Here is a 17,650-nt window from a genome sequence, read left to right as displayed (position 1 = left end):
GAAAATCCACGTTGCATCTCCAAAATGGGCTCTTATGTACACAAAATACAGTTTGAAAGCGCAGTCCTAAAGCTGTCTTAAAAAGCCACAAATTATCATTAAATAGACAACAAATTTCCCATTAAACATAATATTTTTTTCGTTATAATCACTTTATTATTTTCTTTTCACTTAGAGTTTATTATTACTTTTTGAAATACAGTAGATTAAAACACTAAATAAAATTTGTAAGCATTTTTTTATTTTTTAATTACTCAAATGAAAAAATTGACCCACGATTTGAAGTTAATAAATTTCGAATTCAGTTTTGAAAAAGGAAAAAGTTCGCCATCTTTGCATGAGCCCATAATCTTTCCTGTAGGCGCTTCCCAGTAACATGACCGTAACTATATTTTCATGTGCCTGGTGCAAGATTTTATTCCTCGATTTATTATTTTCTTGGAGAAAATATTAAAAAAATAAATACAAAAGAAATGATCGGCTAAATTTTGGCTTTCGTTTTTAATTGTTAATTTCATTCGTTTGTTTAAAACAGTGTCTTATTTTGTACATAAGATATTTGAGATTCGAAACGTGAGGACTAATAATATTTTCTATTTTCTTTTTGATTTACAGCTTCCGTGATCTTATTTATAAAATAATCTCATAAGAAACTGTTTTTTTTTTGTATAGAAAAAAAAATAAACTTAGTTATATAAAATTTAATTTTAGAAACTGTATAAAAATACAATGCAGGAATTGTTTTTTTTCTATTTTATTTATTTTTTATTTTTTAAATTTCATTTCAAATATAAAAATTCTTAAGATGAAAAATTGAAATATTTTAAGAGAGTTTGACTTAATATTTAATTCGTTAAAAATATTTATGTAATAAAATTAGCGTTGAAACCTTTTTAAAATAGAACAAATTGATAGTTTATATCAAATATGTTCTAATTTTGATTAAAAAATTAAATTAAAATGAAAAAAATGACTAATTCTTTAAAAATATTTAAAATTTATTGTATTAATATATTAATGATATATATTATATACGAATATACCCTGTCTAGAGCAAGAGTGGACAACTCTTGGCACGCGTGCCAAACGTGGCATGCAACCAGAGCAACTTTAAAAAATAAATATATAACATCTTCGCTGAGTTGTTTATATTAACTTAGCAGATATAATTGTATTGAGTAGAGCAATACTAAATAAAAATGCAACGATGAAACAAACACTATATACTGTTTTAGTAATAATAAGCAATAAGAAAATTCATCAACGAGTTGCACGACTTTTCCGACAAAAAATATTTATGTTTAAGAAAAACGCAGAAAAGTTTAAAATTTTTATTTAAAAAATAACTTTTATATTATTAATTTTAAAAAAATTTCGAAACAAATACTTTTATTTTTTTAGTAAGCTAAAAATTCACACGAGTAAAAAAACATTCATAACTTGGAGCTTTTTGAGATATTCCCCATCCGTTTAATATCCAATAGCCCGATTTTCCAGAAAATTTCTAGAAGCATTTCCTCCTAATACACAAACCTACCTGCAAAATTTCAGAAATGTTTGACGAAAAGCACAGGAGTTATTAAACTTCAAAGTGGGTAAAAAAATTATACCTGCAATCAATCCACCTACACACACTCTAACAGAAAAGTTCCCAATGTTTTTTTTGCATTTCTCTAAGATTCAAGGACCTCTCGAATCCAAAAGTATAAAAATAATAGAGGAGGGTAATTTTTTACAGATCATCATGCTTTCCTTCAGTTATGTAAAAGACGTCTATCTCTCCAATATACTGACTTATAAGATTTATTCCGTTCAATTCGCCAGGCAACCAGATGTAAAGTGATTTCTTTACCATCATTTGATATATTTTTTCGTGTTCCCTAAGGAATTTATCGGGTCTAAAGTATATAAATATACATATTAGTAGTTCTTTCAATACTTAAAAGAGACTGAATAATAATATACTCCGAAAAATTTAGGTTGCACGTGAGAAAATTTTGCATCATAGATTTAGAGATTTTGAAGGCACAGTAGTTTCCCACTCCTGGTCTGAAGGAATACTCTATTGTAGATAGAAGATGAACTGTATCAATATAAAATGTATTGTATATATTTTAAATAAATAATATATAATGAAGTGTAATTATAAATCGATGATATTCGTTATAATAAAAACATATCATGAATAATTCATTATTTTTTATATAAGAAATTTGGTAATAAGATACTGTATTTTTTTTTCCTTAATTTATAAAAATTAAGGGAATTATTTTACATATTTTATATAATTATTTGATACTGTTAGAAATACCATAATTTTTCGATAAAAAATATTAGATAAACATGAATTCTAACGTCAATTTTATTATAAATACACGTTAAATGAGCTTTAAATAAATTTTTAAAAATTTACGTTGAATGTTTATTTTAAATTAGTCTTGTGATTTGGTGAAAATAATACTTCCAAATTGGAGAAAGTCGAGTCATGTTTGTCTTCCTTGGGAATAGATACAGGAATGGAAATGTATTTTGGAGGTGACCTTTCATGTTTCTAAAGAGACGTTGGTCTGTTTGTTCAAAGAGACTTGAATGTAGAGGTGATGTTTAAATTATATCGAAATTAACTTTCTCCTTCAGTACACACACCTATTAATTGTAGAGCGTGAACATTCTCTCGATAATTCATCAGTAAATGTTATTATATTGTTCTCTTATAATAAATTAAAATAATTAATAAAACATAATTTATTTGACTTGGATGTAATTCATGGAGAATATACAAATATTATGAGTATAATATTTAATTTTTAAATGGTAACTTTTCTATTTTCTTTAAATCGTTTCCAGAAACATTTAATTCTCAAACGTACCTTTCCGTGTAATAAAATACAGAGGAGAGGTAAAATTGATGATGTTACATTCTCTAACCAGTAACAAATATATATCACTACATCATTGACACGTCTCAAATTGATACAACTAATGAACGTATCTAATAGATGTCGAGGAAGGTTGGTAAAAATAGATAGAACGGTTAGAGATACCAGAGTAACGATTTCTTTGTCAGCTTCAAGTAAATAAGAATCGCTGTTTCTGCTTTCCAGTTTGCATTGGCCTCTTTTCAGTAACAGAATTACTGTTGTAACCATTGTAAGTGCGGGGAGTACAAATGATATAAAAAGATATATCTGATAAGAACATCCAAAATATGCTTCTGGGTGTTGGTCACACATATAAAATCCTGTTAAATATGTTGTTATTATTATTTTTTTAATTTTTCTAGATACTTTAAAAAAAATTAATGATATTTATTACCTGTTAAGTATTTATATTCTCCCCAATTATATAAAGGCGCTGTAACTTGAGCAATAACAACAAATAAAAGTCCTGCTAAAATTACTCGGACAGTCAAGTCTGTGAAAGATGACAGATATTCGTGTGGTTTCAAATATCTCGTACACCTAAGTAGAATTTAAAAAAAAATAAATAAAATGACATATTCTTACGTAAAGCCTATATACTTGTAAATCTATATTTCGAGAAAGAATATTAACTATTTTGGATAAGACTAATATTTTTTATTCTTATCATCATCATCGTCCTAGAATTTAATTTAATAAGACATACAGTACTTAGAAAATCATCAATATATCTATGTACTGTACTTGGTTGATGATTTGCATTATATCTATGTTATAATAACGAATTTTCTTATATCTGATACTATAGAAAATAATCTAACATTAAGTACTATAAGTATCATCTATATATTATATACTTATAGCATCATCTGAGTATTAAATGATACTATTAACTAAAAAATATGTTTTTTTTTTTATAGTTTAATCAGCATTCAAGAAATAATAATTCTTTTTACTATTTCTGGTCTCTTTCCAGGCAATAGGAAGACCAAGACTGAAAATATTAATAAAAATAGATGCTAAAATCTATTATTCAAGTATCATAATATTTACAATATTGGTATCATTTGTGTTATTTCTATTCGTTCTATTTCTTCTTACCTTTCTAAACAGAACACTGCTAAGTACCATATATAAAGATGACGAAAAAGCGAACCTACAAAACCTTGTAATTGGCAAAATCCATTTCCAAATACCCATTCACCTAGAAAAAAATAATTTTGGGTTTTATTAGAAAAATCTTATAAAAGAAACAGTAAGAAAAAACAAAATTTTATGTTAGAATCAAACCCAAATACTGTTTAATAATTAATTATTATTCACTTTTTAATAAATATTATATGAGAATAGTTAAGTTAAATATTAAAATTTATTGTATTAATATATTAATGATATATATTATATACGAATATACCCTGTCTAGAGCAAGAGTGGACAACTCTTGGCACGCGTGCCAAACGTGGCATGCAACCAGAGCAACTTTAAAAAATAAATATATAACATCTTCGCTGAGTTGTTTATATTAACTTAGCAGATATAATTGTATTGAGTAGAGCAATACTAAATAAAAATGCAACGATGAAACAAACACTATATACTGTTTTAGTAATAATAAGCAATAAGAAAATTCATCAACGAGTTGCACGACTTTTCCGACAAAAAATATTTATGTTTAAGAAAAACGCAGAAAAGTTTAAAATTTTTATGGAAACACATCTTCCCTATCATCAAATGTCACTGCACGCTACTGTTCAACATGTTAGAAAAAGAATAAGTAGTAATATTTGAAAAATTAACCCGAGATAACCTAATCTTTCCGAAATACTGTTATTGCTCGTACGCAAACTTAGCACACACAAACAATATGGAAGGAATNTTTTCAATTCAAATGAAAAGTGTGAAAGATGACAGATATTCATGTGGATGTTTGCATGACAACAAAGTAATCATTTAAAATGTTTAAGCATTTTATATTTAACAGTTGAATGATAATCATTAAAACTGTGAAAGGAATTTTTGCAAATATAAATATTTACATATTAAAAGTTTTAAAGTAAAAAAAAGGGAAAGTACTAATGCTTTTAATTTAGATGAAGTATTTAGGATATTCAAGTTAAATAATAATTAAACTTCTATCTGTAGAACTCAAATTTTGTTCTTATTTGAGTAGACTTCTTGTTTTTCTTATGAAAATTGATTACTTCAAATACTTAAGAAGAAGGAAAAGGATTATTGGAAGAAAAATATAGAGTAATCAGTTTTTTTTATATTAAGTTTATTTTGAAAACATCGATTTTATATTTTATGTATTTTTATGGTTAAACTATTTTATAAAATTAAATAAATAAAATAAAATAATTATTATATGCAAGTAATTGTATTTTTAAAATATTCCAATTCTTATTTAGTCATTTCTATATACATTTATTTTGATTTCCAATTATATATTTATACAATTAGAGAGCTCCTTTTATAATATTATAAGTCTGTTTAACTAGAATTAAATAAATTATATCCATTAATTTGCAGGATTTTACAAGATTTGGAAAAATGATTATAGTTGCTAGTAAAAACACAAAATAAAATAAACTGCTTATATAAATTGTTTCTCTATAGAAATTTCACAAATAATGAATTTAGTAAATTACAATTAAAGTCAGAAAGGAATCATTTATATTATGGATAACGAACCTTTCTGAATTTGCATGCCAAAGTAGACACATTTAACTTTACAAAGAAACCTGCGTGACGAAAATTTCAGAGTACCAACAAGGATTTTTAAAGAAATGTAGTGAATATACTTTAAAATAAATTATATCGATAAAAGTATGGTAATGTACTGAATAATTATAAAATCATAATAAAAACTGAAATTGCGTTAAATTGAAATTTATACAGTAAAAAGTAAACGAAATCGCATGTGTTGTGTGCAAGATAAATTTACCACATGCGATTTCGTTTTTGTGCATCAAATGTTTTTTTTACTTAAACCATTAATTAAAATACTGTACTTTGTCATTTATTTTTAAATTATTACTTTACAATCTTTAAATTATCATTTACAATAGTATGATGGACAGTTTGGTAATTTGTTTCTTTTTCCGTAAAGCCTAGAGCGTACTTTTTTAACTCTCTGCGCTCTGTGGGCACAAAGAGAACCATGTTAGCAAACTCATTATGGGATACAGATAGGGACGGTACCGGACGTACCAAATCCCAGTCCGTATTCGATTCCGGGTCCCCAAAGCGGTAGGCTCTCACTTTAACCATTTGGCCATCCGGCTGTCGGTCTGGTGCTCACTAGTGATTTTAGTTGACAAAATAGAAACACATTTGAATGTGAACCACAGATACCATGAAGTGACCACTCGCACTGGCAACTTTTAATCAAGGCTATTTTTCCTCTGAATTTTTAGAGGAAAAAAAAAACTTTCAATAAGCATTGAATAAATTATGACTTTTTTTTTTCATTGCTAATCATATTATTTATTTTATTTATTTAGTACAAGGTTCTTCTATACTCTTTGTACGGGAAACAAAGTAAAAAAAAATACCGAACAAACATATTGTCCAATAACAAACACAAATTCTGTAAATTTAATAATTTTTGTACAAAGTCCAAATTCGTAGATATAAAAACCAATACATAAAATACAATAATCATTACGTACACGCAACATCCAGTGTATAAGTACAATTTCAATACATAAATAAAATATCCAATAGAAAAATATAATTACAGATACATTAATACAAAATCCCATACATGATAATTAGTTCATAATATTCCAAATATACAAAATTAACTACTAAACAAGCTGTGATATACTGTGACGACCTGATGCCATAACAATAGAAATGAACACAAATTATTAAAAATAATTTAATAAAACTAATAAATCCAAAAAATGTACCTACCTGGAAAAAATACGAAAATAAGAAATATACAAAACAGTTTAGTAAGAAGTCGTCACAGCCAATCAACATCAAATTAACCCCCAAGAGAGCTGAATCCAACGCTCTTTTAATACTAAGCGATACTGTGGCCCTCTGAAATACAATTTAAACAAAGCTTTATAAAAAAAGAGATAAAATACATTGGCGTGCCATCCATGGAAGCTGTGGAAGTTCCGCTTTCTTTGTATTTTCTAAAATATAAATACATTTTGTGCGATTATTTTCATATTGTACCGTACTTTGAATTATAATAAAATATTAATTTTAAGCAACCGCATTATGTATCTTATTACAAATTTCTATACTACATGTGTAAAACAAAAAGATTACTATTGTATATTCAAATATACAGTAAATTCGTATATACATATTTCCAATGGAAGCGCTGTATTGTCGAATACAGGATAGCTTCCACGGCGAAAATAATAGAATGGTGCAAAGCAGCCAGATTATACGCATTCGCTTTACAGAGCACCAACCTCGCGGGTTAGCTGGTGCTACACACCAAAATATCGTATAACGCTTCCAATAACACTATCCATTACCCACTCAAAACAATCCACTTAGTCAAATGGCTCCCTATAAGATTTAAAAAGAAAAGAATATTTTGTTATTTTTATGTACGTTTCTTTACAAAGCTATATTTAATTATAATTATATTGACAAATTTTCAGACAAAATCTTTAGAATTTTTATCACTTTTACATGTTAATAATTTTAAATACGAGTGTTATGAAAAACAATTTTCCGAAGCGAGTTTTAATTCTTTCAATTATGTAAATTTATGGAGAATTTTTTTATTTATCTAAATTACATAGTGAATTGCAATATTTATATTCGTGTCCAGTCTATATTGGCAAGTTACTCTTAGACATAAAACATATTATAATTAATTTAATGACTATCTGAACAAAGACGTACAAAAAGAATTATATGATTTAATATAATTAATTTTTACGGTACCATCTACCAGTGCGTCTATTGAGCGCAGTTTTTCAATCATAAAGTGAATTCATACATTTGCAAAGAATACTCACTTGTCAGTCAGAGAAAAATTGTCGTCACTATCGATGATTTCAATAGAAAAAGCTTTTAAATACTTTGACAGAATCGACGACGAACGATTTTTATGATAAAGTCATTAACAACTTCGCGGAAAAAAATTGCCAAATAGAGTTACTTTATAAAAAAAATAATAAAAACAAGTTCTTATAGCTATTTTTGTTTCGCATCAATTATCTAGTTTAGAATTAAAATAAATAAACTTTTATTTTTGTCATTTCTAGTATGTTTAAAACTTTTATGGAAACACATCTTCCCTATCATCAAATGTCACTGCACGCTACTGTTCAACATGTTAGAAAAAGAATAAGTAGTAATATTTGAAAAATTAACCCGAGATAACCTAATCTTTCCGAAATACTGTTATTGCTCGTACGCAAACTTAGCACACACAAACAATATGGAAGGAATTCTCGATTTTAGATTCATTTCAAAAGGAATATTTATGATCCTCTTCAAACCTCTTCAAATACAAAACCGAATTTCTTCGAATAGAAAAACCTCTAACAGATAAAAACATCTTAATAAAATTAAAGAAAAAATTTAAATTTAAATATTTTTCTGTCCTGAAATCCAATTTCATTGGTTGATATCAAAAAATTGTCATTCAGAGTGATCCTATTTCTAAACTCCCACAATAATGAATCGGAAACACGCAACATAAAACCCTATAACAAAAATCACTATTATACCACTGAGAATAAGAAGAACCATAATGGTTAAGCAATTTTTTATTCCACTCCCAAATCAGAATAATTGTTGAAAAGAAAAGTCCTACAAATTCGAACCATCCTCAAGACTCTTAATAATATAGAAATAAATAGGGCATCTACCAAATTCTAACGCTAAGAAATAATGTGGGACCCATTGTCCTAAGCGGTAAGCATGTCTAATAAAATTCCATTGGATAGATTCATAGGCCTACTCTGTATTCCAATCATAAAACCATACTTCAGCACCACACAACACCTCCGATAACAACTGGGATTCATATAAATGAAGTTTGTCTTTCCATTTAGCCAATCTACTCTTCACACATGTTTGGATAATCTTAAACGACAGAGATTATGCCTTCTTCATTAGGTTGAGATGTTTGACAAATCTCTCATTTGAACAAAATAATACACCCAAATATTTAAATTCTCGGACCACCTCAACATTACGTCCTCTATAAAACCACTTTTCTTTAACAGAACCCATACCTCCTTTCCTAAAAACCACAATTTTCGATTTAACCAAATTAACTTTTTTTTAAATACGACATCCACCCATCAAGTGGCCTCTCCGAGAAATGCGAAATCCAGGCATATAAATAAATTCAAATAAACCCAAAATCTCGGCCGACTCTAACCTAAAACCCCCATTTCACCAGGTCTCCGAGAGAACGACGAACTCAAATTGCTTGATATAAGACCAAAACGTCTTTGGTTTGTTCATAATTCTGGCACAGTTCCAAACCAATAAATTAACATCAGAAATACGTCGAAATGTACCGACGTTTTCCAGCAATTTATCTTGATAATTATAACGATACGTTTTATCATCTATCACTGCCAGATTTTTTTAAAACAATTGGCTTAGCCGCAGCTTCTTTTTTCTCTTTAGCAAACAATCTTAATGCTCTTAGTGCCACTCTAATTTGCTCAGGATTGTCATCATTTATATAAATACCCAAATCTTTAAGCCTATTAGTTCTTCCTTTTATCAAAAACTTATCTTTATAGTCAAAGAAGCTGCAAAATATGAGTCTCGACCTCCTGGAGATCGCTTACCAAGTATCCATACTCACATTCTCTAACTCGAGCGAATGTCTAAACAAATCTATCACCATTGATTTCATTATCTCATTATTTTCTTCGGGAATTTCCTTAACTCTTGAAACTATATTATTATTACGTCTACTGAAACATTCAAACTGCAGAATTGCATTCGAGATAGAGGGCAGTTGTAATTCAGGTTGATTCATAGTCTCCTTAGAAAGACGTGGAGTAGGTCCACTGGAATCCGATTTTTCCAAATGTTTCACTCGCGTTTCTAAATACACTAACGCCTCGTCTAAATTCGTAACCCATACCTGAAGACGATCTAAACGCGAAATGAAATTATTCAATTTATCATTCAGACTCTGATTCATTTTAATCAAGGCTACAATACCCTCGGAAATACGAAACTTTGTCCTACGCGGATTATAGTTTAGAGAAGAACTTCCGGACGAGAAAGTCCGGAAGTTTCGCTTTGAAGCCATAAAAAATCTTAACTGAAAAAAATACGAAAATATGAAATGTGCAAAACAAGTTAGTAAGAGGTCGTCATATCCAATCAACATCAAATTAACTCCTGCTGAGCATATTAATTATAATGTAGAAACTAATAAAATGTCTCGTACATTAATATCGTATTTTAATGAGTTGATCTTTTTTTAGAAACTCAGTTAAAGAATCTTATTAAAAATTATAATTGAAACTATATACCAGTGTTTTTCAACCTGTGGGTCGCGACCCTCAAGGGGTCGCGAAGCCTTACACGGGGGATCGCGGATAAAAGAAAAAGACAAGTGTTTGTAGGTCCTACACTACATTAAAAAATTCAGCGAGAATTACGGCCCACCCCAGAAAATGATAGCGGAAAATGTGTTGAGCTGGTCTGCAAAAAGAAATAAAAAGTAGAAACGTAGAAGCTGAAAATTCTGATCCTAAACAAAAGAAAGGTCAACATCTTCCTGTGCCGAATGTTATAATTAAAGGAAGTTTCATACATTGTGTGTTTAGTTATTGTCGATTCTTCTGAAATTTTCACTTTAATTAACAATAATTTGTCTCAACAGAGAAAAAATTAAATACATAGTTTTTAAAATCACTGATATAGTTTTAATATGGCCCTAGGGGGGTCGCCAGAATTTTTTAACTTGTAAAGGGGTCGCGTATTCAAAAAGGTTGAAAAACACTGTTATATACCATATTTACTCGCTTATAGCATTTAGGACGAGGTGTGATTTTAAAGATCAAAATAAAGAAAATTAGATTTATCAATACAATTTAATTTTATTTCGTTTAATCGATATAATTTGTTCACGCAAAGTTGGAGAATCGGGAACTTTTTTTGCCAATTCTTAACAGTTGAATCCACTCTCCGTCGATTACACTTATGAGTTTCTCCGAATTCTGATTTCCGAATAATCATCCGTTTTCACGTGGGAATGGATTAAAACTTATATCGGGTTCCCGTGTGATTTTGGAATTTCAAATTGGAATTCAATTCAAAAGCTTTGCTTTTCCTATTGCTATTCATCTTTACTCCTGACAATACACAAGAACGATTGAAACGACCCAGATAAAATACTGTACATTTGTTTTTAAACACCAGAGGGTGAGCATCCGGTAAAAAATGCGAGTTCACGGTTCACAAGAATTATTGCAAAAATGCAAAGAATCCTTCGCTCACGCTTATAGGACGACCTAGGTTTTTGAAGCAATCAAAAATGAATAAAAAAGCTCATGTTATATGCGAGTTAATACGGTATTATAAGAAAGAATATAAAAGAACAAATATATTATAATAAAGTGTATCCTTATTGCATTAATTACGTTATATTTTAATAAAATTTTTTAATAAATTATTATATTTAATGAGAGATATCTCCCGTAAAATTCACATAATAAATTCTTCAATAGTAAATATGTCTGCTTAGGGTCAAAGGTAACATCGTGTATCCGTATCTAATACAAAAAATTCAATTTGCAGATATGAAGCGTAAGTTGTAGGTATATCCATTTGTATTAAAGTAATTTTAGTTATAAATAAAAGGTAATTTGTTTTTCGTACAAATGAGATGTGACTGTGGCGAACAATAGAGAAAGTCAGATGGAGCGATAAGGTGAGAAATGAGAAAGTCCTAAGAAAAGTGGATAAAAATAGGACATTATTAGAGACAATAAAGAGGTGAAAAGCTAATTGGAAGGGACACATGGTTCGAGAGAAAAGGTTATGAAATGACGTTATAGAAGGAATGGTTGCAGGCAGAAAGAAACGACGGAGAAGGAGAATTAAAATTGCGGATGACTTTATGAAGGGTAGTTATAAGGAGCTAAAGACAAGAGCGCAGGATAAAGTAACACGAAAAAAGAGGTGGTGCTCACCGGACCTGCTATAACTAGTAGTTTCCTTACAGTACTTGATGCTCCTTATCCCCGGGTAAAATGCCAAAGGGTAAAACGCAATAGATTTCATATTGGGTTGCACAAACGTAGGTTCTCGTATCCCGCTTTGAGAAGAACAACGTTATATCACCGAGACAATTATCATTCATTTCGAATGGGCAAAACTCCATTTAGAAATGGATGAACTAGCATCGACGAGAGATATAAAAAATTGAATACAAACGAATATCTTCATTTTCCTGTTTCAATAGTCCTTCTTTCAAAAGTGCTAGCAGAATTTTGTCTCAGGAGGGAAAAGACATAGTATTTATCTCAACTAACCAATCAACTGATTCATTGGAATCATATTCCATATATTTTTGGACCATATCTGTATAAACTGTGCATTTTCATTGCTAGACAAAGTTTCAAAATCCTTTATGAATGTGAATAGTGAACACATATAAAAACAAGAGAAAATTTCAAACGTGCAGTCTTTCCAACTATACAGCTATCTGGAAAGACTAGAGAGGATAAAGATGATGGGAGAACTAGTGGAAACATTTCATCTCATCGCCGGATTATACCTGCTTCAGTGTAACGACTATTCAAATAAATTTATTTTTGCAAAATATCATTGATGTATAAAATTTTTATTCGAAAAGTACAAAAAAAAGTAAAAGATAAAGCAAATCTCAGCAGTGGAATTTGCATCTCTTGTCCCGTCCCCGTGAGTCCCTTTCTTTCTCTACAGATTTAAAAGAAAGCGTCTTGCTTTAATATTTGTTTCTTTGAATATGTTCAGTTGGGAGATAATACACAGAATTTCTAAGAAAATGCAAGAAAAGTCTGTATGGATTCTCCTGGGGAAGAAAGATTCCATTGAAGAATGAGCCATTTTCTCAGTTATTGATGACCATACTTTATTTCTTCAATTATTTATTTCTACAACAGAAATATTAATTATTTAATTATTTTTTTTCACGTGGAATTGGATTAAGAACAATTTATGTAACAAAATTTCGTACAGTTAAAATTCATCAGACTGAAATAGGAAAAAGTTTAACTTTTCACTGATTCTTGCGTAAAGATTAAATTAAAATAAATACGTATACATCTCTACTTATCTCAATAAAACAATATACTAAATAAAATAATATTATTTGCATCCTAGATTTATTCAGAATTCAATTTTCTCTTTTTATATTGACTATATCTATGTCTACAAAGAGAATTGTCGTCTTCCACATTACATAGATAATCAATATTCTTGGAAGTTCTTATCAGTGATGGTTTTTGTGACGTACTATGAATAATAAAATCACGTTTTGAAGGTTTTATATACATAAAATATGCAAATAACGATCATTATTAAGAAAATTGACCATAAATAGTGAAAATATTCCATAAATTTTTATTACTCAAAGTTATTTGATTATTTTATGAGAAGATTCTAAGTGTAAACTACTCATTTAAAAGAATTTTGTATAAATGTATTTTAATGTATTTAAATTTATATTTGCACACATACGTTTTTGAAGTAGGAAAATCAGCCAGAGACGAAATTTTCATACACAGTTCGATCAAAACGTACAAAACATAAAACGAATAATGCCAATGTAAAAATATATAATCAAGCTAGAATTACCATTAGAGGTATATACATATTTTAATAAGTTATTTTGAATTTTGAATTTGCAATACACTTTGTTACTATGAGAAACCCAGAATTTGTTTATCGTCTTAAAATATATTAGTTAAAATTCTGAAAGTAAAGAAGATAAATTTTAAAATATTACTGTATTCTCGTAATAACAGAATAATTAAAAAAATTAATTGATATCGATACATAAATTATCGTTATTTATAATCCACACAATCAATATTCAATATCAAAGGAAATATTAATGTATTTAATTTACACGTTTCGCTTGGCAATGATTGACACAAATTCCTTAGAAGTACAGGATTAGAAAAAGACTCACTTAATACCCCTGCTACAGAATATAGAATATACCCAAAATATATACATTGAGCACATTATGTAACGTAATGACCCCCTTCCTATTTACACTTTCGGAGTTGCATTCAATATGGCCGCCACCAAGGCTCAATTCTTTGGGCACATTATATATTCTGTAGCAGCGGTGTTAAGTGACTTTCTTTTCCACCCTGTATTATTTGAATGATACAAGTATTTTTTAGGACATTCTTTCGAAGTAACGAATAGCTGCAAATGCCTCTAAATTTATTATGTATGCTGTATAATGTAAAGCAATATTATTCATGGTAAAGTTCAGCGACATGACAGGAGTCTGAACTTCATTATGGAATGATTATCTCTTTCAATTAAATGTATGGTAATAAATAAATAATCGTTAATCTACAATTTTCAAATAGCAAATAATATTAAACATAATTTCTTCAGGCAAAAGTTGCACAAAGTATTTCATAGTAACAACAATTCTGATATTTTCAATTCAAATATTTAACAATTCTTTTTTCAATTTACATCTTATTTCTAGGTTTATTGACTGTTTTACCTCGTTGATTGGATGGAATCTTGCTGTATTTTAAAACATTTCTTTAAAAATGTTATTATAAAACTTATTAAAAATTATTTATCTTTCTTCAATTTCTTAAATAGTTTGAACTTAAAATTTATTTTAACAATAAAAATAAAAAATTTTAAAGTAATTTCTTTTACTTTAATTATTTTTAAAATAAAACGGTTTGCTAAAATAGTACATAAATCAATAGCTAATATATAATTTTTACTTTTTAATTGTAAAAACGTAAACTCGATATATTTTATTAAGCTGGTAATACTCTAGAGAAAAATTCCGTTTGGAAAAATTAGAATTATATTTGAATATAAAAATTGTTAAAAAAAACATTCTTTATTTTTTCCAATAATTATTTAAATTTCGATTTTAGTAATGTAAAAATAAATTAAAACATGCATATTTTTAAACGGAATTCTGTAAATACTATAAAAAGTCAGTTTAGTGACTTGTGTCTGGATAAAATTCAGCAAAGTTTAATCTTTAAAACTCAGTATAAAATCAGCTTTTCAGTCCAATATAAGATTTTGTGTTTTACTATCGTCCGGATATATTATCTACATATTCTGTATATTCGATCCAGAATATAAAAAATTGCTTTTCTATGTGCTTGAAGACTTTCATTGACATATTTTTTACAAATTATATGAAAAATTGCATTTCGGGTCATCACTCTTCCTCAGCTTCCTTTTACATTTTTATACAGTAATTACACTTTTAATTGACATATTGCAAATAAATTTTACATTAGTTTTTCTATCAATATAACTCTTACAGAAACATTAACTCTAAAAGAATGTTCACGTAATTTTCACGTAACACACAAGACAGATTTTTTTTTCGTATAACTAAAATCTTGCATTAACCTTTAATCCATAGTGTACCGATAACAAATTCTAATCATATATTTTCAATATTATTACTGAATCATTAATGAAAAATTAACTCCATCATCTAAGGTTTCCATATTCCATTTCCTCTAAGGTTCATCTAACTCCGTTCTCGAGATTAAGGAAAGACAACCGGACGGACGACGGTGGAAATTTATAGGTCTACAATTTTTTCAAATTGCAGCCCAATTAACAATAAGAGGGATGAATAAAATTTTTGTTATATAAATAATTTTCTTGATAATTGATTTTGTAACAAATTAATAAACTTTTAATTATTGATATTTGTCGAATTTACATGGTATTTATTCAATTACTTCAATTTTATACTTTTATTTATATTTCTAGAACAGAAACGATTTCAATTAATTAAGGTACTGTACATATTTGACTTGTAAGTGACACTTAAAATATTAAGTGTTTACAAATATAATGGGAGGAACTTCGTAATAGAAAGATGTAGAGATTTACATAATAGAAGTTTAATTAGAGAAGAGATCACAAAGAAACATTGTAGACACATTGAAGTATGTGATGTATAAAAAACGAGTACACAAATAAAATAACTTAATACAGATAAGAAGAAGATACATTATAAAGAAATACGTAATCATAGAGTATGATAATGAGTGAAAAATTCATTAAAAAATGAAACAAGCTACAAAAGTTACTCCTTTTTTTTGTATTTTTTAGAATCTGAGATAAAGGAAATTAATTGAATATTCGTAGTGAGATTGTTATAAAAATTTGTTACAAAGAATTAATTATTTCGTAAAATACTCAATATTCTATAATAAAAATGTTTAAAAATTATTTAGTTAATTATTATGTATGAACACTAAAAAAAATTACCTAAAACGAATTTATGGAATTAAATCATAAACTTTGTTTTACTTTTTGATTTTGTTATGTTATGTACGACTTGGCAATAAGAGAATAAGTCTCTTCATTTTTTATTGTTTCTTCCTTGAAGGGCTTTCTAATTATGACCATTATGAGTTTAGTCAGCGCCACAATAGGGGCGGCCGGATGCTGAGGGCCGAGACCCAAAATACTAGGAACGGATCAAGAGCCACGAAAAATTTCTGTGGCTTTCGATCCGAATTTGAATCTGGATATCCAGAGAGATAGATTGACGCCTTTGTCTCTTTTTTCAAGTTATCAGATTAAACTTTTCTAAATAATGTAATAAGATTTATCTCAAATAATAAATTTAATTTTAAAAAGTCTTGAAAAATTTATGCTTAATCTGAATCATTCATATATCGTGACATTTCTTACATAAAAACAAAGACGTTGTATATATGAAATACTTTATACAGAGAATTGTTTCGTACATTTTTGAGCGGCAATTTATAAAATTTTGTGTAAACAGCATTAACAATAACAGAAGCATTGTCATATTTTTTTGATTTTCTATAGATATTACCTATTTTCCCTTTCCGATAAACCTATTACAGACTAATGACATTAAGATTTACAATATATACTAGTATATAGTCGATTCAATACAATTATACTGATGATCCATTATGGATCATAATCACTTATCAGTATTATGGATTATGATCATCTTAACGGAAAGGACGAATTACTAATAGAGAACGAAGTCCGTTGATTAAATCAAATCAACGGACTTCGTTCAGTGAAAATACAATAAACAAAGAAAATAATGAAAATCCAATAAAATTCCGATTCTAGAATTCTCGTGGTGATAAACCTCATATTAACAACTCTAATTAAATCGCCTCTGCTCCGCCAAATGGCACTACAGAGTTCAGACTATTGTAATCATAGTTCTGGTCTGCCACCCAGTAATCACTGAGATGTCTGGACTTACAAGGTCGAACCCGAGTTAAGTGCTCTGGCTCTGGCGATACAACTCAAAGGAGACCAACCTTCCTTGCTTTCCTCGCCTTCTTCGCTCTCAACTTCAACCCTCTTACAATATCATACAGTTTTTGTGCAGCCTGTACCGCACTTAAGAGTACTCTACTAATGAGAGGCCCGCTCTTATAAACGGTCAGCGGGGTCTCCTCCCCTAGAAAAAGAGGCCCTTCCCTGTGCGTCCACTGAGCTTATAGGTCGAAGAGACCCATTACTTTTCCCGTCAATTCCTT

The 17,650-nt window shown here is 28.6% G+C and overlaps 1 protein-coding gene across 1 annotated transcript in view; it reads right to left on the bottom strand.

Annotated features, from left to right (window-relative positions):
- Window positions 1-2,759: 2,759 nt before the first annotated feature.
- The window catches only part of LOC111624399 (blue-sensitive opsin-like), a 77,855-nt gene continuing 62,964 nt past the window's right edge, over window positions 2,760-17,650 (bottom strand). Inside the window, exons 2-4 of the mRNA XM_023367229.1 lie at window positions 4,023-4,125; window positions 3,316-3,461; window positions 2,760-3,241 (exon numbers count right to left, since the gene is read on the bottom strand). Coding sequence (XP_023222997.1) covers window positions 2,808-3,241; window positions 3,316-3,461; window positions 4,023-4,125 — 683 coding nt within the window. The 3' untranslated portion in view covers window positions 2,760-2,807. The remainder of the gene's footprint in view (window positions 3,242-3,315; window positions 3,462-4,022; window positions 4,126-17,650) is intronic.

The sequence above is a fragment of the Centruroides sculpturatus genome, unplaced genomic scaffold, assembly GCF_000671375.1.
Source record: "Centruroides sculpturatus isolate CEXI.00-Female unplaced genomic scaffold, Cexi_2.0 scaffold405, whole genome shotgun sequence".
NCBI lineage: Eukaryota > Metazoa > Arthropoda > Arachnida > Scorpiones > Buthidae > Centruroides > Centruroides sculpturatus.
The sequence above is the reverse complement of the archived record's forward strand: the minus strand, read 5'-3'. Positions and strand labels throughout refer to the sequence as shown.